At 40.2% G+C, this 26,342-nt stretch overlaps 1 protein-coding gene across 1 annotated transcript in view; it reads left to right on the forward strand.

The window, feature by feature from the left end:
- Positions 1–22,368, forward strand: part of aff2 (AF4/FMR2 family, member 2) — a 168,436-nt gene extending 146,068 nt beyond the window's left edge. Inside the window, exons 17-27 of the mRNA XM_073487330.1 lie at positions 4,322–5,359; positions 5,509–5,624; positions 9,795–10,032; positions 10,661–10,791; positions 12,406–12,469; positions 13,071–13,207; positions 15,520–15,591; positions 17,745–17,838; positions 20,030–20,082; positions 20,972–21,201; positions 22,247–22,368. Of these exons, the coding sequence (XP_073343431.1) occupies positions 4,322–5,359; positions 5,509–5,624; positions 9,795–10,032; positions 10,661–10,791; positions 12,406–12,469; positions 13,071–13,207; positions 15,520–15,591; positions 17,745–17,838; positions 20,030–20,082; positions 20,972–21,201; positions 22,247–22,368 (2,295 nt within the window). The remainder of the gene's footprint in view (positions 1–4,321; positions 5,360–5,508; positions 5,625–9,794; positions 10,033–10,660; positions 10,792–12,405; positions 12,470–13,070; positions 13,208–15,519; positions 15,592–17,744; positions 17,839–20,029; positions 20,083–20,971; positions 21,202–22,246) is intronic.
- The last annotated feature ends 3,974 nt before the right edge of the window (positions 22,369–26,342 follow it).

Genomic DNA, 26,342 nt, shown 5'->3' on the forward strand with positions numbered 1-26,342 from the left:
GTGTTTGCGGGGGACGTACTGTAGAGACTTTCTCCATATTTCTTCCGACTATATTCTCAGTGATGGTTGCTCCCTATAATACAAATGTCTCAAGGTTAATCCAGAATTTTCTTTATTAGTGTTAGAAAGTGGGCCATGGTCCTTTTACCGATCAACATCTGGAATATGTAAAAACACAGTTTAAAACCAAGGGCTGCACACATGTAACAATGGCCATGTATTCTGTAGTGATCACCTCACCTGTATAGTCTCTGGATGATTTGTCAAGGTCATAAAATTCCAAAGGATAAAAACTGTATTATTACATGACTATTAAGGCTCAACACTGACTGGTTTTATCGAAATATGGAAAGTAAGAGAGGAAGGCAAAGAGACAGACTTGAATCATTGACCATCTTCTTAACCTATAATGAGTTAACACCCTGTGGTTTTATGAAGATTATGTAGTTTCAAGGAGAAAGTAAGAAAGAAAGAAAGAAAGCTGTTTTTATGTAATATAGATAGAAAAGAACAAGAACATTATATGATGGTTACAGCTTATTCAGTTTGATTTAATAATGCAAATTCATATCATAAAATCAATAGGTCAAAATATTAAGAAATCAACAGGATTGTTAAAACGGTCTGTAATATTGAAATAACACAGAGCCAAGAACAGTCTGTATTCATAAAAACATTTTCAAATGTTGACCTCATGTAACCTTAGAGAGAAAAAGTTGGAAATCTAGTGAAGTAAGGTTGACATATGAGAAAGATGAATATCTTTGGAAGAACAAAAGAAGTGAACATCAGCTCACACAGCGCTCTCTTGAATTTATTTTAGGACGTGCCATGTTTTGATCCTTGCTGATCTTCATGACACTGGTGCCTCACGTCATTTTATGTGTTTGCTCTCCGTGCTGTTTTTTTGCTTTCATTCTGAAGAAAGTATGCATGAAAAACTCAGCTGCTGAGATAAATTAGCTGACAGCTGGCAATTATACTGAAGCATTGAAAACTGCATTTTGTTATCGACAACTAGCAAACCTCAGATCATTTGCCATAGTCCAGAACAAAACCAAGAAAAGCTTAGAGCTGAGAGCCTGACCCTGACATCTGCCACCTCTTCAACCGCAGGTTCAATCAGCCTGACAGCCATTCAGAGCTTTCTCTTCTCTTCATTCTCACAATACATTTAAAGCCTACTCATCAACTCGTTATGGGTTTCTTTTCCCTGTTTTTTTTCTTTCTTTTTAACAATAATATGCTTCAGTGAAAAGATGTAACTGGTTCTACATGTTTTGCCTTCATCAACCATGATAGAAAATTCCACTAAATTGATGTAATGGATTTAAGTTTAAGCCTCAATGACTGTTATTTTACAGGCATTGTATAAATATAGATTTTACATGATTAACATCAGAGGTCCTCAATGTTTGTCAGCCAAGGATCCCTTAGCTGATGAGAGCAGGAGCAGGACCCCCTACTCCATACATTGTAAAACATTATGTTGCATATTAAACTGGGCCCACAATAGTGTGTATATATAATGGACCCATAGTGACTGACTGCTGCTAGTGACATGTACAAACATTCTAGCAGCAGTTATAGCATGGCGAATGTCAGGCAACGATCAGGTTAGCTTGATCACACAATTGCAGGAGGAATCGTGTGATTTTTTTTTTCTTTTTACAAATGTGTCTTTTCAGAATTTTTGAAAAAATAAAAATCACTCAGAGGACCTCCTAGGGGCCACGGACCGCCTGTTCAAGAATCAGGATTTACATACAGGGGTGTATTACATAATCGGATGTCAACAACCTAAAATTCCTCCATTTTGCCAAAAAATAACCTAACCTCTGCAACCTGCCCTGTGGGTGCTGTCACGACAGCTGATCTGCTGCCAGCAGACTGGCTGTGCAGAACAGCTGGCAGAACAGTTAATGTTAGTGTCAACAGTGAGAAGAGGAGAACTTTCCAGAAAACACTGCTGAAGACTTCTATTCAAGAAAGGACAAGTTTCTGACTTTAGTGTAAATAAGCATTTTACAGGGTGCAGTTTTTTTTTTCTTCTTCATAAAACAGAACATGGAATTTACTGAAAGTGAATTTTGTAGATGCTAACATACATTGGACTGATTCCACAAGCTGGAGAAAACTGTTCCTTTGTGTCTGCCAAGTGAGTGGGTTTAGCTCAAGACTGGAAATGTTAGTGGTGTTTTCTTCATCTACCTCTAGTGTTGCTTTCTCGTGTTGATGTTGCACATGAAGCGCAGCTACTGACATCATTTTGTTTCAAAAAACAATAATTGATCAATTCACATCTAAAATCAGGCATTCAAAATCTGAGGGACAATTTTAATTGGATACAAAACAAGATCAGAGTTGCAGCTGTAATGCGGCAGAGCTACCAAGAAAATAGACCCGGCAGGCGCAGGCTGGTTCTGATTGCTGGCACATGTCCTTCACACAACAATAATGTCAGGCTGACAAACAGCTATAAAACTGTTATTTCTTTCAAAGTATTAGGCTGACAAATAACTAATATTTTTTATATTGTCAACAAATCAAAAGACGAAAACCAACAATGAATACATTCAAGTATCGATTTTGTAGCTGAATGTCTTCCTCTGTGCAATAGAGCCCCATTGTTTCACTAGCATACCAAATGTGTATTAATCCACAGCTGAAAATAGTCCCAAAAAATAACATTATTTCCTATTGTTTGAGGATTTTTTTCTGAAAACTACAGAGCATGGCTGTTTTAGGAAATTAATGAGCCTTTTTAGATAATATACTGCGTATAAATAAATGAATATCTTAATGACATGTTTTTCAAAATGTACAGCACTTCTTCAGTAGGAACCAGTGGTTTTGGGCTGAGCCACAGAAAGGGTGGGGAGGTTCTGAGAGAAGGACTAACATGTTGTTGGTGTTGGTATTGTCATGAGATTTCCTCCGTGCTGTTGACAATGCAGCAACCAAGGCTGAATATCATTGTTGCCATCAGTGAGGAGACTCTTTGGTCGAAGACTTAATGATCTGTGATAAAGGTACTCTTTTTCTAACTCCATTAGACCAAAACCTTTTAATCTGAGAAAGAATTCTTATATAAGAAATGTGCAATACATCTTTTCGTTTGCATGTGACAACCATCGCTGCTGCCAGCTGCCTGTATTCAATAGTGACTGGTGTGCAGTGTTTATCACTGATGTACAAAATTAGACAGTCAAACAGGTTTCATTTCATTTCACAGATTGGAAGAACAAGCCTGTGCTGCATAATTTGCATGATGTTATCACATGAGGTATATCTTTAGCTTGACTGATTATACTTCCTGTCAACTACAGGGTATTTATGCAGGGGGTTAAAATGCAACAGCAGCTGGCATATAGGCCTTTGTATCATGGTAGTAGTTCAGTAATTTGCAGAGAGATTATAAATTACATGCGTTTATGATTAGCAGCTACAGTGATTCACATAGGTTGGCGCATGTGAATAATTACATTATGTTGCAATATTCTAGGTGGTCAAATGAAAGCATTCTCAAAAAATGACCAGAGGCATCTTCAACTTAAACAAAGGCTGGCTCCAAACACGGGATGGGGGAAAAAACAAGGGTGGATAAACTCTTGGTGGCAACGAGGCATTATGTACCCTTCCATCGCTTTAATTTAATGAATTCAACAATATATTCATATTTTCGAAGCTTTGTTGTTCTGGATTACTCAAGTATTACTTTTTCCATTTTGGTTGTTGTAGGCGAATGCAATGTCATATTTGAGTACACTTAAAGATATGTTAAAATAATCCTTAGGTTAAAATGAAAGTTACCCATACTAAAGTGCTGAAAGTACTTTAGTATTTACATGTATGTATGTACTGTATACTATGGGTCATCAGTCTAAGTGTGGAGTAAAAAGTACAATATTTGCAATATAGTGAAGTATAAAGTTATAAATTTAAATACCTCAAAACTATACTTAAGTACAGTAATTTAGTAAATGTACTTAGTTACATTCCATCACTGCCCATCACATACAGACCACTGGTGGAGCATCAGTTGCAGACAAGCTTACTTTTGTGGTTGAAGATTGGCTTCAATTTTTTGGTAAATCCAACATTTGTGAGAAATCTTAGAAAACATAGCTGTACGCTGACTTTATTTTTCAGATCATATTTTATTAATTTTAATAAAGTCTCTAATATAAGCCTGGTTCAAATAAAACCCGGTACTCTGCAGCTGAGATCAATCAAAGCGCTTGACACAATGAGAGGGCATATGGTATGAGTGATATTATTCAGTCAACTTAAAGCTCTCTCTCCTTTGACTTCAAAACAGGACAAGAGGAAACACAGAGGTCCAAACACCAAAATCACACCCAAGTCCAGAGAATTCATCGAAACAGATTCCTCCTCCTCCTCCTCTGAATGCCAGTCGGACTCAGAGGAAGCCATCAAAATCCCTGCTCTGCCAGCTCAGACGACACGCGCCGCAATTAACACACAGACTCTGTCCAGCACACACATACACACGCCTCTTCTTCCATGCCTCGCCTCTGTTGGCAGTATGGGAACATTTGGAGGGAAGGGACTTCGCGTCAAAGATGGTAGCAATGTGACAACTAATGGTAGCAGCAGTAGTAATGGTAGCATCAGCAGTGTAAGTAATGGCAGCAGTAGTAGCTGTAACTCCCTAAGCATTAGCAACATAAGTGGTTCATTCGGCACTTCTGTTCCTGATCCTGGAGGGTTAGGAGGACAGTGCAAAGAACTGGAGTCCATGTCACCACCTTCCAACATGGGACACGAGGTGCCTCTCTCCCCTCTGAGGGAATACCAAGAGATTCAGAGTTTATGGGTTAAAATTGACCTGAGTTTGCTCAGCAGGGTACCTGGCCAGGGTTTGGGAGAAAGATCCAGAGTCGGAATTACGGAGAGGGGTGGGAGTGAAGGGAGAGACAGAGAGAGACAGGTGGAGAGAGAAAGACAGAAGCAGGAAGCAGAGTGGCCAGCACTGAGAGAGAGGCAGAAGTTACCCAAAGGGGAGAAACAGGAAGAGGAAAATGAGCGATTAGTGCAGGACAGAGAGAGGCAAGGTGACAGAGACAGATTAACAGAGAGAGAGAGGCAGATGGACAGAGAGGACAGAGAAAGATTTGGGCTTGGGGAGAGGGAGAGGACGACGGGGAGGGACAGAGAGAAGGTTTGCCAAGGTCTGGGGGTCCTGGATAACCCCCCAGTGCAAGAGCAGAGCAATCCCAGGCTGGCCGGGAGGACGGAGAGAGGAGAGAATGGAGGCAAACACAGGAGGCAGGCAGCTGGAAACATAGTGGTCCCAACAGAGAAACACACCAGCAAGAGCAAGAGGAAACATAAGGTGTTTTTTTTTTCACTCTTTCTCACTGAAATTCCCCTCACATTCCTCTCCTATTTCACTTACTCCCAACCTCCAAATATGTGTCCTTCCTCTCTCAAATGTTGATACTGTGCTTAGATAGAGTTTGTTTTCTCTCTTCTATATTCCAGTCTGACCACAGTGAATCCTCAGTCAACGGCAATAAGAAGCTGCGATTGGACAAAGACTGTCAGCTCCTCCCACCATGCATCTCTCCAATACACAACCACAAGAACAGCTCCACAGAGTGAGTATGAACGTCCTTTAAGCACCCACTACATGAGCTCCCCAGAGGCCTGAACAGAAGGAAAAGTAGATGATACAGTCATGAAAGTTTTTTTGTGACAGTGTATTAATGAGGTTCAACCCTAAGTGACTGATGTGTGTATTGTGATCAATATCATATACAGAGGTTGAAATAAAAAGTTGTTTTTTTTTATTCACTGAAAGTTGAAAAAATGTGTGTATACATTGAGGCCAAACAAGTCCATTTAATGTACTAAAACAATATTTTTTTTACATATTGTGCCTTTGAAGTGTGTTTACAGGTCTTGGGGACTAATGCATATATGAAAAAAGTAGTATAAAGCCTTTTGTGGTTTCAGAGGAAGCTGCATGTAATCTGATAAATTGCCTCCAGTGATGTCTCTCAGTGACTAGTTGCACTGTGGGTAATGTAGTAATGTAGGCACCAGGTTTTGAGAAACAGTCCACTGACTTAACATTGCAGTCCTATAACTTCTTTCTTTTGAAAAACCTGGTGCCTATGCTACCGACAATGCAACCCAACCACTGCGTGACATCACTGGAGGCAGTTTATCAGATTACATGAAGCTTTCTCTGGAGCCACACAAAGCTTTATATACTACTTTACTCACATGTGCAGTAGTACTCCCCTGTGAATACACTTTAATGTGCAAAATTGGCAGAGTTACCCTTTAAGTAGTGTCAGTGGGAGTGTTTCCAAACCATCTTAGTCAATAGGGAGGAAAGGAATTCATGCTTATTGTGAATGAAGATTTAAACGACCCTACCTAAATTACCCAATAAAAATGACTGCATGACATGAAAAAATGTGAGAGCTAAGTTATTACTGTAAGTAATAAGTACTGTGTTATTACTGTCCCCATTCTTACCCTCATACTCTTACTAAACACAATATCCCCATGTGACTGGGACAAACACTGACAGAGGAGGAGTATTTTTAGGAAGGCTTGAAATTTTTAATGTGGTGATGAAGTCATTGGAGAGGCAAGTTCAATTCACGCTGTGACATAGGAATGACAAATTGTGAATTTCAGCTTTCCATCTGAATTATTAAAAACAGACTAAGCTGGCTGTCGCTATAAATAAGCCTCAACCTGACAGCTACAGAGGAAATATTTTTATAGCATTTCAGCGTTATCAAAGAGTACACAGCAGGGAAAGGTGGGAGGGAAGGAGCGGCTGACCTGGACTTGAACCCATGACATTGTTCAGCAGACGTCTCAGTGTCTCTTTATCATCCAAGAGGCTTTTTATGGAAGCTGTAAAGTGGATGATGTGTTCATCCACCTCAGACTCAAACAGCAGTTTCTAACTGGTGACTTTTGACAGTTATTATCACCCCGTTTTAATCAGTGAGGTCATATTTTGACAAGAGATAATTAGAAAAGACATCGAAATTAATTATTATTTTTTCAGCCTTTGTTTTCTTTGCCCACTTTTGTTGAGAATTTAAGCGCACACATGAAATTTAAATTAGGGCCACAAATAGTCTTTAAGTCTGATTGTAATAACAAAAGTAAAAACAAAAGTTGTCTTTAGCAAACTATCAGAATTAGCCCTTTTTTCTCAGCCACATGGAAGGCCATGCCCGTGTCCACTTTGATTGACAGCAACTGGCAGGCTGAGCACAGGCAGGGGAACAAAAGACAGAGTACACAAACTTATTGTAGCACACATGACAGACAGACAGTATTAACTGTGGTATTGAAGAGGAAGAACCACATCTAAACAAACCAAAATGACATTTGCAGGCAAGTTTACATGTTGTTTAATGTGCTGCACCTGACTATCGCTAGCTCATAGGCTAGCTAGTGTTACTTGCAAACTGATTAATGTGCCTGTCAGACTGAGCATGATTTTTTCTAGAGCCCAGTGGTGTCGTTGTCTCGTTGTGTCTGAAAGGCCCTTTAAGCAGCACTTTTCCCAAATGTTTGTTTGGTCACTTGTTCAACAAGCTAAGGTGCAGGAGTTAAAAAGATAACGAGGAGACTCTCAAGATAGAGACTGTAATATTGTTGTTGTTCAGAGTCACTCTTGTGTAGCAGGCTGCTATCTGGCTCAGTGTGACCATCTGCTAAGCTTGTGAAAAAACGCTGACGTTACTGCTTTGTTAAAAGATTTGATCGGCTGTATGGAAACAAGTTCCCTATCAGTGTAGATGGAAAACTAATGATATCGCGACAAATTAATGCAACAGTAGGGGGCACCATCATGACACCAGCATTTTCCCATTTTAATTTTTAATGTTTTTTTCAAAGGAGAGCACAGGATCGGTGATGTGCAGAGCCAAGCCAATAGGAAGTGTGCTGGGCTTTGAAGCCAATTTGACATAGTAGCCAAACTGTGTAATTACAATGTCATCCGATGCTAAGTGGCCCAAAAAGACCTTTTCCATAAGCTTATATTGGGAAAGAAGCTGCTGTAATTTGATGGATAAATTGACACACCACTCACAAAATGACTTGATTCACTATAAGAATTTGAGCAATATGGTCTGAAAACATTTGGCTGCACTATTAAATCATTGTAGCCCGTTTAAAGTTAGTGAAGTTAGCCTCTCAGCCAGCAAAGTCTCTTGTGCACACGCTCCATGGGCAGCACAATGTGGAAGATCTGAGTCATTTTATACCTGGGAAGTTGGAGTTTTTTGGCCTTATGCGTGAACTGAGCAATTTTCATAAGCGTGAACAGGGCCTCACCTCAAACGCTGCATCCAGATCCTCCTTAATACATCCATGTGCAGAGCATATCTGTGTGCTGTAGTAGACAAAAAAAGCTATTTAATTTCAGTTGGACATTAAAGCCACAAATCTTCCCACCTGACCACATTACTGTTGAGTCATTGCAAATGTATTGCAGATGAATATTTGGCAGATATACTGTGGCCATTTTGTGCTGTGAGGCTGTACATTTTCTTAACTTATTATCCCCTTTAAAAGAAGTGTGAGAGCTCTCAGATGCTTTCCTGCGCACACACCGGCATCCACTCAAGGATAGACCCACACAAAGGCACGCGAATTAGCATAGTCATGCACACATCAATTATGCCGTACACAGACACAAAAGCACACGCACACACACACACACACACTCACACCGCAGCAGCTAATTAGTCTTTGTCTCCCTGGTTTTGTGTATTATCACTAATGTCGGGGCTCGGGGCGTTGTTCTGCGAGCTCAGCAACTTTTCTCGCTGCATCAAACCCCCAGAGTTTCCAGGCAGAGGAAAAACATAAAAATATTATCTGTTGTGCTGCAAACAATATGAGACACAAGAGCTCCAATAAGGCAGCTGAGGGAATAATCGTCGATGCTCCAGCCGGGAAGGCAGAATTACAACAATTTTAGAAGGAAAATATTATTCAGCAGTTGCAAATGAAGTCACAACAAGATAGTTAGACACTATTAGCCTAGCTTATAGAGATAGGATTTACATACTGGATGATTGTGTTGTTACCTTTTATCTTAATTTGAAGAGACAGCCCCTTCCCAGATGTTTGGCGGTCCAAAGGAGCCCTAGATGGGAAAGTGTACAGAAAGTTTTAACAACAGTATACAGTCTAAAAAGAAAAATAGAATAAAAAAATAGAAAAGTAATCTTAGATTGCAAAAGAGTTAAGTCTCCGAAAGTAAGTCCATGAAACAACTTAAGCTGTCTTTTTAAGTCATTTTCTGACACTAATTGCAATTTAATTTAATCTATTGGCAGAGTGAGATGAAGTACCTCACCATAAAAGACCAAGTAATAATAATATGAATAAAAAATAAATAAAAATGCATTTTTATATTATATTGGTGGTTTTATGTTACATTTAACTATCTATGAGGTACCTTGAGGTTACAGTGGGTTTGGCATTAGTGTTTATATGAGATTTTGCAGTCTGCTGAAGCTGACAATGTCTTAGACATTAGGAATTACAGTTTCCTTCTCACCTCTTGCATCCTCACATGCCACTAAGGTGTTAATTAAAACAAGAAAGTAAATTACACTTTATCAAAAGCCACAAGTAAAGTGACTAATTAAAGCTCATATCCTAAATAAACATATACGTTGTTTACACTAAATAAACGAAAAATGACCTTGTTTCTTAATTTGTGTGCCTCTGTGTGTGTGTGTGTGTGTGTGTGCGTGTGTGTGTCTTGCCTTCAGTAGCTCTCTAAACAGGAAGCAGTCCCGAAGGCGCGACGAGAAGCTGCTACCACCCCTCCTGTCCCCCCTCTCAGACGATCCCCCTCGTAAACGACCCTGCGACAGCACTTCCTCTCTCGGCCAGGAGGGCGGCACCGCTGGGATGCTGCCCTGCTCCACCTCTTCCTCCACCTCCTCTTCCTCGCACAGACACAGGAGAGGCGAAGGCAAGGCGTCATCGCATTCAAGAAATGGCAGTGTAAGTGGTCAAGAATACTAGTACAAATTTTACAAATTCAACCAATACACAAAGTTTTCAAGAGAGAATACTGATGATAACTTGGACCTGACAATAATGCATATCCCCCAGGTAGGTTATAGGCTCTGGTGCATCATTGTGCATACTTTGGTACACACTATGTTTGAATTAGTAGGCTAGTGGCTTGCTCACCTGACTCTCTTCCACAATTAACGCTTGAGTCAATGGCATGCCATTTTTTAAAACATACCATTCTTCAGCATGATACACATCTCCGCTGGTGTGAGTCATGTTTCCTTACCTACAATTAGTTTCAGGAGCCAAATTCACTAAAATGTCCAAGAATGATTTGTTGTACGCTGGCAGGTAATGCATTGCAAAAAGCAGGGCAGATGCATTAAGTAGTACAATCGATAAGGACAGCTTCCAGTAAAATACTAAATGTTGGAGTATTTATAACATCGCATTAATACATTTAAAGAAATAGTTCATGATTGTCTTTCAACCACTCCTCAGAGCAGTGACCGTAAGACTGCTAATTCAGTCTTCACTGTGTATGAGAAGCCAATAATAACATTAAAAAGCCACACATTGTAAGACCATGGATTTAATGCCTTCTCTCCTACAGGAAATGGATCCCCACAGCGAGAAGCCCAGTGGAGACGGTTACCATGCCAACGGACAGTCGGACTCAGAGGTGTGGTCGGAACCAACAGAACCCGGCGAACCTCGCAGGCCAAGACTGTCATTTAGCGACACGTATGTAGAAATACAGTGTATACGAAACACACCAAGACACATATTTTATGTCTTTTTAAATTTGATAAGTCATCAACAGATAACTATTGACACATTAATTGTGTTGGAGATGTTCTACAATGCTGCCTGATCCCCTCTGTTCAACAGCATGATTTATTTATAGTTATGTTTTTATTCCAATCATCGTTGTTGTTCATCAGAGCCTACAGACTGTACATAACTCCATTAATTCATGTGTAAGTGATTCCCAGATTTTCTTTGGCAGGAGACGGCATGGGTTTCCTCTTTACATGTAAATGTAAATGTGATGTATCGTGCATCCTCATTATTAGATTCACGTTATTTATGAGTCCTCTCTCTCAGCTGAGACAAGTAAATGTATTTCTCAGAGAGTTCTCTTTATTCAAGTATAATTACAGTAAACACTGCATTTTACAATACAGCCTGCCAGGCTGAGTTTGACAGATATACTGCTCTGTGACACAAACCAAAATTGTTTTATGGTTCACTGCTTTTCTAATACAAACACTTAAAATGTTCCGTTTCTGGCAGATGGTACCAGTACCAGTCTGCTACTAGCTCCAACACTAATTTATATTTAGAGTAATTCATTAGAGGAATTTATGAGTCCAAAGTTTTGTGCCTGCTTTGTACTGGACCCCTACCCAAACCTCAAATGTATGAATTGCCTGATTTATGAATACTTTAAAAAGAAGAAGAAGAAGAAGAAGAAAAACAGGATGCATTAATTGATTTAATAACAATTCTACATCCTGCGTCACAGAGTTGTGTACCTGATTCGCATTGGCTGTTTCGTCACTTGTAACTTCAAGCAAAGATGATTTTTATTTTTCATGATCATCGCTGTTCATGTCCCGTATGAAATCAAAAGTGAAGCTTGTCATTTTAATCCAGACCATGATCTTTTCCTAAACCTAACCAAGTAGATTTGAAAATGGAAAATTAGGTCAATCGCACAAATTATTAAAAGCAACGTGCACTAACAGCATGGGCTAAACCGTGCACTGCTACATCCTGAAGAACCTTGCCCATCCGGGTGAAATACCACGTTTTCAGTGAGACCCCACACGACATGCATGAAGCTGACAGACCTAAACCCAACGTAACACTATTTAAAACCAACTCAGGTCCTTGGTTGGCGGAGTGGACCCATGACAACCTCTAATGCATTCTTATGTCTGTCTTATATCTCAACTCATCTTCACTCTGTACGCTGGATGTTTTCAAACAGTACACTCACAGGCTGGCTGAATGCTGGCCTATGGGCGTACTGTAGGCGGGGTAAATATCAGTAACTCCATCACCGCTGGTCCAATTGTGTTGAAACCTGGAAAGATGATGCATCTTGTTACTGACTTGCCCCATAGGGTCCCTGCATTATTCATGAACAACATGTTTTGTTGTTATACTAAGGTTACACTAAGCCTGGGGTGTGTATAACAAAGTAGGCTACTGTATATAACTCACTGCGAGCTACTCGTAGCCAGTGATTATGTAAATCACTCCAACCTGCAGTTTTCATAACTTTTTGTTAAACGACGTGTCGGTGCAAACTTGCTATTTATGTCCTTGCGTTCACTGTGCTGTTCACAGAGTCCACAGTGCAGACTACTACATGCAGGAGGCCAAGAGACTGAAGCACAAGGCTGATGCTTTGGTAAGATGTTGTCCTCTGCAACTCTTTCTGCAATCACAATCACACACACACACATTTACACCTCTGAGAGATAGCAGAAAAATGATTTGAAAACACACAATGTTAACATCTACAGTCTAGACCATAATTATGTGTGTACTTGTTCAGACGTGTGTGTCATCGCTCATGTGTGTGCACAGCGCTTCTCCGAAGAATGAAAATCTATTTCATATCAGGGACTGTACTGTATAATTTGTGTTATTTATTGCACCATTTGTCTCCAAGAGAACATTGCATTCAAGGAGTGATGATGTCTGCAAGATTATACAATATCAAAAGAATTATCTGATCTCCCTCCCCCCCAACAATGAAATGAGATTTATTTAACTCGTTATTTATCTTATGTTTACGCATTGTTTTCTCACATTTATCTGGGGATTTACATCTTCGCAGGAGATTATTCTTAAGAAGCTGCTACACACTTTGTTTATTCTGTCTTATTCACGTCTTCTCCGTCTATCCTCTGTTACATTTCTGTTCATTTTTCTCATCGCTACATTTCTTCTTTTCCTCTGTCGCTCATTATGTGTCTGTCTTTTCTCTTTCTTCCTTCTGTGTGTAGATGGACAAATTTGGCAAAGCGGTGAACTACGCAGACGGCGCCCTCTCCTTCATAGAGTGTGGAAATGCCATGGAGCGTGATCCGCTAGAGGCCAAATCACCGTACACCATGTACTCTGAGACCGTCGAGCTCATCAGGTACAGTACTGATGGAGAAGTGAAAAGAAAAAACAGTGTTGGTGAACACTTGATTTTACAAAGTCTCTATAGTTTCCTGATGTTTTTGTAGAATGAGAATAATAATTGATGTGTTTTCTCAATATGTCTCAATTAGTCTTAATTGTAGGGAAATGAAGACAGTGTTAGATCGGCACACTTTTAATTATTTCCAATTGTGCTGAGAAAAAGTTACTTTTTCTAAAGATGCATACTAAATGCTTTAAATCATTATGCTTATCTCTAACAGACATTTCTGAATGTTTTACACAATAGTTGAACACTCGCTTGTGTCCTTTTTTCTTATTTTTATTCAGGGACACTAGAAAATTCCTCTGAAACACCTCCAGAATAATGGAGCGCCTGATAGAAAACTCACAACCTTTTCTCAAAGTATCAACAACCATTACTTCAGTAAAGGAAACATTAATAAATTAAACCGATGCGGCTCTAAATTTCTGCACACACTGCACGAACAATACCTATATTAAATTTCACTACGTCTCCAAGGCCATGCCATTCAATGAAAACTCAAGATTTGAACTTTTTATTATCTTGAGATTGCCCAGGCAAAATCTGAAGATGATCAGGTTAAATTTGTAGAAGGAGTTTATTATGAAGTACAACTCGTGGAAATGGCAAAAAAATAAAAATAAAATTGCACAGTAAATTCAAAATGGCTAACCTCCTGTTGGGTGTCAGATACAGTGTGGCTCCAGGAGGCTGTTTCGTAACTGTGACACATCTGCCCACCGAACTTCATACATGTAGATGAAATGTACTGTGAGGGATCATTTGTAGAAATTTTGTAGAGCGTGTTATCGAGCCATTTTGCCAAATATGTACATTTGTACAATGCGTAACACGTGTGCACCGCTGACTTTTAGAATTAATTTGTATAATGGGATGCAGCGGCACCTTCAGCACCCTCATTTCCTGTGCCCTTAAAGTGTAACCTATTCGGTCAGTACACGAGCAAGAAAATTAACATTTGTGAAAACTGTAAATTGCATAGCTGTAAATTACCGGCAATCATTCAATTCAACAGCCAATAGAGAATAAGGTTAAACAAATATTTAATGTAGTTTAAATTGATCTCATTCTGTCATTTTAGAGTCATTAAGACTCTGCTTATAAACTCTACCCGGCTATGCAGCTATTTTTTACTGTAATCCCTTCATTCTTTACTAAAACTCAAATAAATGAGGCTACTTACCATGTGCAATATCTCAGAGCATTGTATCTATTTCCTTTTAATTACCTCTCATGAAGCATTACCCTGGACTCATATGTGAAAAATCACACCTTTCTTATCACTCCAGTCAATTAGCTTCAATAATATTCAGTGGTTACACACTGTATGGTCACCTCTCTGCCCACAGAAAATGACAAATTAAAACTTAGAGCTCTAGAATGAGAACTAAATCCTAATTAGCATGAAGCCGGTGCTGTAATCAGTGATGTCTGGACTCTCCAACGTGAAATGTTTTGCCTTTTCTGTCTAAAGCCTTTCAGACCTGCAGGGTTGCTAATGAGCGTAGTTTAACAAGTGTTGCATTACGAGATCTCTGCTGTTTTCCAGCCGTTCAGAACCACCACTGTGTGAGAGTAACAAACGACTGCTACCTCTGAAAGCAGACGGGTTGTGACAGCAGGTTGCTGTAGTGGGAGAGAGTCTTTAAACTGAAGGACTCCGGTTCAAGCTCTGCCCGTCTGAGCTCATCCATCCCGCTGAGGTGTCCTTGAGCAATACACTGAAGCGTCACGATCCTTGACTCTGGCTTTTGACCTCCCTGAGGAGGGAGCAGAAGAAAAGCACAAGGTTTTTCCTGCAGAGATCAATAAAACATAAAGGTGTAGCTTCTCTCCTCCGACTCACCTGCCACTGCCGAGAGTCATTTTGACTGATTAACCACTCGCTAAGCAATCAGGCGGGTCACTGAGGGCAGCTGATCCTACAGTGTTTCTTTAAGTACCTAATCAATAACCAAAGGAGAGATGCATCCTTCCATAGGGTCAGATAAAGCTGACCTGTAGCTTGTCCTGCCTGAGGGCACTTCAGCACAGCAGATGCTGACTGTCAGCAAGCTGAAGGAATTCATCACTAACTGACTGTTTATTATTCTTTGTGCTCAGAAAGCGCAGCGCCTTGACTGATTTTAACCTTGATTCTCTAATTAAAAAGAACCTTGAGTATACATGTATTCACGATCCTGAGAAAAATAAAGCGTGCTCTCATTTCATAAGTCAGTGGAAATGTCAGCAGATGAGTAATGAGCGTCTCTCCCCTGCAGGTATGCCATGAGGTTGAAGAACTTCGCCAGCCATTCAGCCACCGTCGCTGAGAAGAAACTAGCTGTGTTGTGGTATGATTCTCATTTTTATGTGCATTACAACCATTATTTATTTTTATGAAAATTAGTATTATTTTTTAACAGTTCAATGAGCTGTTAGATAAGGTCTGGGTGATTGTCCTGTGGATCTGAGGGTTTAGGATGTTGACCATGTGGTTGCAATATCTCCTGGTGATACGATCTTTAGTTGCATATCATACCTTCTGTTTCCCCCCATGTCTGTAAACTGTATAGATTGTTTTGGTGTGAATTACAAATTTCAGAGAGATCAGCCTTAGAAATGTCTGCCTTCTCTCGAATATAATGGAACTAGAGGGCAGTCGGCTTATGGCGCCCAAAAAATTAATTCGGAAAACTCAGCAGCAATGTCTCTTCACAGAAATCATGACCTCGTTACTCAAGATAATCCACATGTTGGGAGCAGTTTCATGTACGAACTGAGCTGTAACGTTAGCTAGCGTATTTAGATTAGTAAGGTACCCCCTCTTTTTATGCCCTCTAGTTTCCATAAATTCAAAAGAAGACAGACATCTCTATGGCTGATATCTATAAACTCACACCAAAACAATCTAGATGGATGAACAGCACTACATAGAAGAGAAAAATGTGAATTTAAACCCTTTAGGGCGGTGTTCCTAAATCCTGGTTGTCTCGTCGTGCATGTTTTAGATGTTTCCTATCCCCAACACGCTTGATTCAAATGAATTGGTTGTTATCAGACTCCAGCAGAGCTCGGTAAAGAGCCTATCGTTTGAATCAGGTGTGCCGGAGTAAGGAAACATGCAGGGCAGAGGACCCTGACAACCATGATTGAAGAACACTGTTTTGGGGTCTACTGCAAGAACATTTCTGTATTCTTAGTCTAAATCTCCCTTACTCTCACTTGTGTGGGGTTTACTCTTACAATTGTTGCAAGTTTGATTCAGAAATCCATTTCAGCTGCACAAAGTTGTCGTAAACTCCTCGTTTCAACCTGTTCAGGCGTAGCTGTGCGTTCATGAGATGCGATCGTTGGCACAATAAAGACCCTCAAACTCCTTCTTAAGGCTACCTGCTGTGCTCTATTTGTGGATACGTTTCATTCACAAAAACACAACCCGAGAGCTGCTGCAGCTTCATGCCGTTAAACATCCATCAGCAGACGAAAACAAATTTAGCCGTGTCGGTAGCTGCATTACGGGACCCAAATCAATAAGCCGTAATGCCGTAATTATGGCTGCTAAAAACCGTCCTTCTAAAGAAAAGTGTTTAATCACTTAGGTTGTGAATATTATAGGCTTGTAGAAGGAGATGATACACTGTTGAGTTCAGCGACCCGACATTAACCCGCATAAAGACTGTGAGGCAACATTTCAGACCTGGAAATGCTGCTTCTGCTTCACCTGCCATTATAACTCAAATCAAATGCTTTTCTTTTCTCTGTTTCTCTTACATTACTAAGTGCCTCGAATTAATTATGGTTTTCATTTTGTACTCTCTGACATACATGCATATCATGATGAATTCTTCTATAAAGTGGAGCGAGTCTACCTGTCGTGTGACAGCAGGGGGTGAGGGATGTTCGTTGTAGGGTGGGAATGTTCTTCTCGCAATTTATGTAAAATATGAAATTTAATTAAAAGAGCTGTGGAAGAAAGAAAGAAAGAAAGAAGGAAAGAAAGAAAGGCTGTGAGGCAGCTGCTGGAGTGAGAAACTCCACACTCATTCAGATAAAGGTTCTTCAGTCAAATCTGTTTATCTGCGGAGACAATCTGTACACGACTTCTACGGCGTTCTGGGCAGAGAAAGTTGGCGATTGTGACAAATTCTCTCTCGATCACTTGACCGTGACATTTAAAAACCAGTCTGTTCATACAAGAGGCCTCGCTGAATACACTCAAAATCTTTGTCTTTAAGTGTTTTTTTCTTCCTTTGTGCGCTCTGTGAATTAATTTAACTGTGAACTTACGACTCAGAAGAAAAAGATCTGAAGTGGATTTTTTTACACTATCACATAGTAGTGGTATGCATTTCCCACATTCTTTACTTCACTGAAGTTCTTCCTAATCCACGAAGACTTGTGGGGCGTGTTTGAAGTCCGGGTGCATTTTGTGTGGATGACATGGAGCTTTAAAGAGAATCTGTACGGAGGTTTCATCTGCCGTCTAATGGTTTTGTTTCCATAGTAACCGCTGTCTGTCTCTGCTGTATCTGAGGATGTTCCATCTGAAGAAAGACCACGCTGTCAAGTACTCGCGGTCGCTCATGGAGTACTTCAAGGTAACACGAGCGCGCGCACACACGCACACACACACACGCACACACACACACTTGGACTTTATTTCCTTCCGTTCTCGCTCATTTTCTCCCTCTGTGGCTGGAAAACATGAAAAGCTAATTACAATCCCTCAAATACATTTCATATTCATTTTCATGGTGCCTGTGCATTAATTTTGCATGGCGTTATTAAAATCCATTCTTTCTCTTTGATATTAATGTATTAATTAGCTCCATCAATCATCACAGTGGATTGTTAGGGTTTAATGTGCTTGTTTTGATTAATTATGTTTAGTGTAATTAATTACTGAGTATGTCATTATCACAGTGCCGCATTTGCATTGATGGGATTGGATTTCTGCAAAGGGACTGGCTGGGGGTTTAGCTGTGTATGTGTGCGCAGGCTGTGTACATACAGTATGTGTTGACAGAGGGAGAAAAAAATAAGTGAGATCAGTCGGAGCCGTTCGTTTTAAAAAAGAAACGGCACAGAAACACTCAGCAGTTCTGCAATCCACATGACACATTAATGTGGATTTTAAGTGCTTGTCACTGTGTAACATTAAAAAATTTAATGATCAGAAATCACAAATACTGTACGGGGCAAACTGGTCGCTCAGTGGGGTTCGGCTCATGTTATATTAACAGGTTTTTGTCTACAGTGGCTTTACATGTCACTGATTCAATTAAGGGTTTAAACCTAAAATATATAATAGATTTAACCAGTCTGTATTTTAATCTACTGTATTATTGAAAAAATGTTATTTGAAGGTAATTACTGCAGAGTTAATCCAATTAGTTGAGCTTTCATGCCTTGTTTTATCACTTTACGGATTGCAAATAGCCTTTTGGCTAACTCTGGTGTGTTTACATCAGCGATTATTAATGTGTGCTGACCTTGTTCAAGGAGCAACTTGTGAGATAAGGCCAGAATTTAATTTTAAAACATTCAAAAAGTCAAAAACTAACATTATCAACAGTGTGAAGAAACAACAGAGTTGACGTCATGTCAAAGACGTCTACACATTGTGTTGCAGAGACATCTACTGATGTTAGCATGCTAACCAGCTAGCCCCGACCCGTCCTGTTTCCTAATACCACTTTGAAACAGTCTGAAAGCCCCTGTAGTTTCAGTTGGGAGATACGTATATGAGCTAATTAGCTAACGGTAGCTATCTACAGCCAAGAATAGCTAGCAAAGAGCAGCAGTTGTCTGTTACTCTGGTGATATACTGCCTCCTATAGTTTGGACCTTTAAACCCATAAATAGATAAAGAGTTGAACACTTGTTGAAATATGTTTCACTGTATTGCTGAGAGTCAGAAGAAAGGATTGTTTGTATTGTTCTGTTGTTTGTTAATCACCCACGTTGCACCCCTGTAGTATTTGATTGTATGTCTTCACACTATACGGCACTAATATTAAAAAAAAAAGAAAAGAAGAAAGGATTGTTCCCCTGATCTGTCTGTTAAATATAAGCTACAGTTTGCGGGCCGTTAGCACTGACTAGTAGTTAAAACATCCGCAAATCTGTGTAAAACCACAACTTGTCATTTTTACACTTTACACAAATGAGATATAACGTGTTAGTAATTGTGCTTTAGAGGTGCTGGTACTTAGATTCTGTTACCGTCAGACAGAGCTAATCTAAGATAATCTTCTCTTGGCTGTAGCTTGAAATTACACAGACATTAGTCAGACTTACCAGATATAGACTGTTGGTATAAGGCCTAAAATTGGGCGGCTGTTTCAGGCTGCATCCTACAAGAACCCGAGCACCCGAGCTAGCAACAGACACGCTGGTACCCAAACTCTAATCTGGTCACCAACGGTACAAACTTTAACAAGCTGGCAGCTGTTACCTTTTCTTTGCAGGGATTTAGCCATTTTAATACCAGGACTTGCCTCCCTATGTGCAAAACAAGTTCACCCCGACACTAATATGCAGGGGCATTGTCACTGCATCCTGGGTTTAGCGCCGCCTAAGACGATTCTGATTGGTTTAAAGTAGTACAAACTAACCAGAGTGAGAATTGGTGTGGCCAAACCTTTTCCAGCACTGACAGAGCAGGCTATAATCTGTAAAATATGACCTCTGGTGCATGCTGTCACTTCTGCCTCACACTCTCCTGTAAAGCAGATACCGTAAACCATAAAAAACACGATTTAATAAATTTGTCTTTTTGTGACCCAGAATTCCGCCAAGAGTTCCCACCAAGCACCCTCTCCCTGGAGGACCACTGGGAAGTGAGTATACACAAACAGACATGCAGTCCCCCCCCTTCATCCACATAGATAATTGAGAATGTATAATTCACCGGAGCTTTGCTGCAAAATACCATGCAGCCTCTGACAGCCACTTCCTCAAACAAACCCCTCAGGAAGCAAATAAAGGGATTGATTTGTTGTAGATGTGTGTAGGAGAACACTGGAGGGGCTGCCGAGTGCCGGGGTGAGAAGGAGTGATGATAGATGGAGGAGGAGAGGGGTGGAGGAGCTGTGGATGTGAAGCTAATGAGTTTGGACAGCTCTGACACTGCACAACAGCAGGACTGGAGCTCGGCGTGTGTGTTTGGCTTGTCTGTGTGCGCGCAGCACTGAATCAGGCACAAGTCGTTGGGTCAGCGAGGGTCAAGGCCACATCACAGACATTACATCACTGCCACAGCCACACGCCCAGCTGTGCGAGGCAGGGGGAGCAGTTTGTACCAACATGACTGATGTTACTTTACAGTGGATGTCAGAAGTGCCACACACCCTCTCACCTTTATCACTTTTAATAGCCTTAAGGCTTCGAATGATTACTCCTTTATTACATTTGATAAAGTTCCTTGCAAAGTCAAAGCCAAAACAAAAGATTTTTACCATCACTAATGTGCAACATTATGAACATGTGCATAATGTATTATCATTAATGTAGTTGTGATTAATTGATTTCACCAACTCTGGTGTTCCCCTCAGTTCATGAGAGAGTTTTAGTGTCTTTCAGCTCATTGTTTTGGTTTAATGTCTTGGTTCAGTCTCAGCACTCTCATCAGTGTTGTAACTGGCCACAGCAAGCAGCTGTATAATTACAAAAGCTGTGATCGCCCCACTCTCTTGTCACTGGGACTCACTGCCTCTCATTATTCTCCAGGGTCAATGGGACTCCATCCCCCCTCTCACTCAGCCCCTCTCCAGCCAGCAGTGGAGGAGGAGGTGGAGGAGCAGGAGGAGGATCGGGAGGTGCCCACGGCTCGTCTGGAAGTGTGGCTATTCCACAGCGGATTCACCACATGGCTGCCAGTCACGTTAACATCACCAACAACATCCTGCGGAGCTATGAACACTGGGAGACGGCTGACAGACTGGCCACTGACAGCCAAGGTAGGAATACAACTACATTAATTTACATGACTATATGCATCTTAAGATCAATTTTTAAACATTGCCATTGAAAAATCTTTTTTTGCTGTGGTTTCAAGCTCACTAAAGATCTGTTTATGAAGTTTTACATGGTCCCCAAACCACAGCCCTCTTTAACTGCACCCACACGTCCAACACAGCCCTCTGTAGCAAGTTATATTCAGTTTTGTCCACGATAGCCGTCGCTAACATTATCAGCTAACAGCCTTCTAGCAAACAACAACCAAATAACAACATGTTAAGCTAACTAGCATGCTCCTAACATGTCAAGCTAACCCTCATGCTGCCCAAGCCACCGAATAAACCAGCGTGCAGATAATGTGTTTAGCTAACTAGCATGCTGACAGCATGTCAGGATACCCATCATTCTGCCTGTGCAACCCAGAAAAACAAACATTTAAAGCTAATTAGCAAGTTCAGCTATCCTGCTGCCCGAGCCACTATATAAAGCTAATGATTTAAAGTTAGGGTTGAATTCTTACAATAAAAACACTTTTACTTTACTTCATTAAAGGTGCAATATGTAAGAATAGGCAAACTTTTAAATTCATGCTAAAAACAAATAGGAGGCAGATTATCATCAGAGTTACCGCTCCGCTAACTGTTGCCAACTGTGCTCACTAGCTGCCATAAGCTAGTTAGTTCAGTTAGCCCTGCAGCTAGCAGTCCAGACTTGGGGCTCAGAGGATCGGGGGACTGTTGGTGTTAACACCACTAGCTCGGAGGCTTTGGACCGAGACAGGCTGTGGCTAGTTGGATAGCATGCTAATTTCAGTATATATAACATCAGAACTGTTCAAATTCTGTTGATACACATACAGTACAGTACACACAGTAATTTATGGAAAGTGTTGGACAACAAGGTTATGGATGAATGACTCACCTGACTCAACAACAGCACCATCAGAAAAACCATCCACACTCTATTACTGTGTCTCTTTCCAGCACAGGCAGCAGCAGACAGAATAACCCTCAGTGACTGTGTCTCTTGTCCACCCTCCTGTAGAGTTCTTCCAGGAGCTGGACTCGGTGATGGAGCCGTTGAGTCAGCAGAGCAGCATGACTGAGCTGGTCCGATACATCAGACAGGGACTTCACTGGCTCCGCATAGAGGCTCACCTGCTGTAAGGATTGGACTGGAGCCAAACATTTTTATAACAAAAAAAAAAAAAGGAAATGGGCCTGGGAGCTAGAACTGGGATAACAAGTAAGATGAGACTCAGGACGATGCTTCAGTTCCCGCAGGGATCCTTCAAATGACCCAACACCACCCATGGTAAAGTAACGGCATAGACTGGGTCCATTAATTGAGCTGTAATCCACCTGCAATTAGGCCTGAACAGTAACTACATTTGGGAATTTCAACTGTGAATCACACAATACTAATTAGCATACTAAAAAATGTAGCTGATGCTCAGTGCAGGAAGCTTTAATTCCTAATGGGCCGAATAGATGTTACAAACCTCCCTGTATAGAAATAAGAACCAGAGATGGAAGGGAAAAGGTATTTTCAAAAAAGAAATCTGAGAGGCTGATGTGATTAAAGAGACTGAAGGGAAGGAAGGAACTCAACAGAGGCTCATCTGCTCCTGCAGTGGCCCAGAAACATATCTGTGATTGGGACGAGAATTAAAGCCTCAGGTTCATATCGATCCAAGTGGAGTACCGGTCCAATCCATCAGATACGGACCACGCTGGTCAAGGAAAGGGCTCCGTAACAACCACTAGAGCTGAATTGATAGAGACTGAACTTCGTCCTCTGCTTCTATTTCAGTTAGAAGCTAGAAGCTGCCGGTGTCGTGTTTTCCTTCAGAAATGTAACAAACGTCACAGAGACGCAAAGTGGCTTCTGAAGAATCACTGCTGAAAAGTCACCATCTGTTGTTGACAATCAGTCAAAAGTAACTTTTTAAAGTAAAAAAAAAATCTTGATCTTTCATCACATCAAACTCAAGATTTGATACTTTCTTTATGGCTCACATTTATTCTGCTGTAGCTGTTAAAGGTGCACTATGTAGTTTTGAGAAAGAAATTTGAAGAGAAAACTCTTCACTTATTGATTTTCATGACCGCATACAATGAATGAACAAACTGCCCTCATCGGACAACACAGTTTCATACTTTACTTTGTATATGTCAGTAGGACTCTTCTACATAGCTGCCAAACAGTATTCTGGGGACCTTATTCCCCTTGAGGACAGCTTGTTTGTATAGATATATATTAGATAACCATTTCTGAGTTTGTATTATTACCTTATCATTATTGTAAATATGAACTGAGTTAGGTTTTTCTTTCCGAGATGACATAGTGCACCTTTAACTGGATTTACTCTTGTCAAATAGCCTACCTGTATTCTGTCTCGTCACTGGTGGAGTCCTCCGTTTCTGCACTGGATTCAAATGATATGCACGTGCACTAGGGATCAGTATTATAAAGACGTTAGCTTTACCACCAGTAAACACAGGTGTCGCTAAACCAATCAGGTATATAGATGCAATATATAAAGAAATATAAATATGCTTTTCTAAATACCCCTTTTCATTTTTATTTTAGTAAAAGACGACAGAGTTCTTTAAAGTTGTCCTAACAGAAAGCAGCCATAAAATGATGGGCCATTTTTAATTAGTTAAACTATCTAATAAATAATTAATTTGACCAGACCAAGTCCAAAAAGGTGTCGGGGTTTGACCCCTAACCTATTCATGTAATGAAACTAATATTTTTAAAGCTTCAAAAGCATCTATGATTATCAGGATAGCCTCAGTTTGTCCAGTTTCCATCAAGAAACTCCCATGTGACCTGAGTCAGTGGTTTGTTTAAATGGAAGCTGTAAGATCTCACATGTGGAGCCTCTCAGTACAGTCCAATCAAGATAACCCTACCATTAAAATGTGTCGAGGTAGACTGAGGATTATAACGCCTGGTCGAGTTGCAGTCCGGAGGAGTTAACAGCTCAGCAGAACAAGCACTCAGTTCCCTGGTCCTACAAATGAGGTCTTTCTTCCATCAGAAAAAAAGGCATTTGTCTGGTTCTTCTCTTACTGGTAATGGGCTTTGGTGAAATTACACTCAGTTCTATTTCCCAGAGTATCCCGCCCACTAAGGTGTAAAACACTTACAGTACAGGGGGGAAAAAACTACAAGATTCAGTCTGATTTGGCTCTAATTAAGCCCCCAGCCATGATCAAGCGCAGATCAAGTAAACAGGGTGAAAATCTCACATTGGCTTTCCTGCCCTGATGTCAAGACGTCTGCGCATCGACAGCGACTTTGTACAGCGCTTAATGAGATCAAATCACCTGTCGGAGATCTTGTAGTCATTTCCCAACATTTGTCGTGTTGTGTTGTTAGTGTGTATACATGTACAGCTGATTGTCAAGTCTATTTAAATCATTACCTGACTGGACAATAATGATGTTTGTGTACCATAATGTACAGACTGTGACTCCTGAAAACAGTGTTTGTTTGTATTTTTTAGTGTCTTGTGAATGAATCAATGTGAATGAATGAGGAATTGAAACAAGAAGATAGGGTATCTATATATGTGTGTGTGTGAGAAAGAGTGTGTGTATGACTGTGTGTCCATGCACAGGCTATGGCTGCATTTACACAGCACCAAACATAATCTGATTTTTAACCCTTTATGGCACATACAAACAAAGGGAGACCATTTTGTGTCCATGCAGTGTCTCCTCTGTTTTCACATGTGCTATCAAGACTTAAAATTGTAGATTTATTTTTTCATGGTCTCTGTAAATCCAGCGCATCAAGCATGAGTTTTTAAGTTTTGGATCATTTGACCATCGCTGAATGTGTATGGAAGACAATGCGGATGTGAAAAGTAATTTTCACTTTGACAAAAAAAAGAAACTCAAGTGCCTCTATTTGTGTCCAGTGGGAATTGCTCTATTTATTTAAGAACAAAGAATTAATCTAAATGATTTTCCATACCATATTGGTATAAATATGAGATTGTTTTTCGTAAAATCAAATGTTTCCACAAGCTTTTTACTGGCGTTTATGACGACACCAGGGTTTGGCTTTAAGAAAAATGTGTGATTTAACATGTCAAATTTGCATCGGTTGCTGTTTTATTTTATTATATTGATGATTTGAGCAAGTATGGGTTTGTCTGAAATGCCTGAAAAATTTAAACCATCGCATGCAATAAATGATAGCTTCAGACCAAGAACTACTTGTGTCCATTTTGAAAAAGGAAAAAAAAACAAACAGTCAATGTATTTCTTGTCACAAAGTCATTTACAGTGTGAATGTTCAACATCACCTGAAAATACGGAGCCACTTCGAATGCACAACACTAAAGCTAACAACTAAGATGTTTAAGAACATCAAGTCAGTCAACAGGAAAAGTTCAACATTTTAAACACTCGAATTATCTTCTTACAGAGATTAAGATGAGAGGATTGATACCACTGTCATGTTTGTATGTTAAGCATTAAGCTAGAGCCAGCAGCCAGTTAGCTTAGCTTTGCATAACAGCGGGAAACAGTGGGAAACAGCTAGCTTGGTTTTTCTAAAGGTAAAATAAAAATATCCACCTACTAGCACCTTTTTTTACACATTGTATCTAGTTTGTATTGGTTCAAATTAAAAGGATTCATTTCAACTTTTTAAACAATGTGTAAAATGTTGCATTGTGACAATCACATTATTACACCCTGCTTTAAAGGGTTACTTTCTGTCAGAAGGTAACGTAGGTGTTAGCTGCTACTTTATTGTTGTGAGTCATGATAGTCCCGTCAAATGTCATTTTGATTTACTGTTTTACAGTAGTTAACTGTCATGATGGCAGGTGGATCTCGAAGTGAATGGGACAGTTAAAGCATCAAGAAGTATCAAACACAGTCTGGAGCATTATGGTATAGCCTGCGTTTTTTGATGATGTTTCAATCATGTTTTATTTAGGTTTCATTCTTCCTGCCTTTCGTAGATGAAAAAATACATATGGATCGAGATTTTATTTGTTTGGCCGTATCAAACGGCATAACCCTTTCAGCGTACCAGCGATAGGCATATTGGACCTTCACGGTATGCTTGCAGTTTGGTTAGGTTTAGGAAAAAGTCGTGGTTTGGGTTAAAA

The sequence above is a fragment of the Pagrus major genome, chromosome 18, assembly GCF_040436345.1.
Source record: "Pagrus major chromosome 18, Pma_NU_1.0".
In the NCBI taxonomy this organism is placed as follows: domain Eukaryota; kingdom Metazoa; phylum Chordata; class Actinopteri; order Spariformes; family Sparidae; genus Pagrus; species Pagrus major.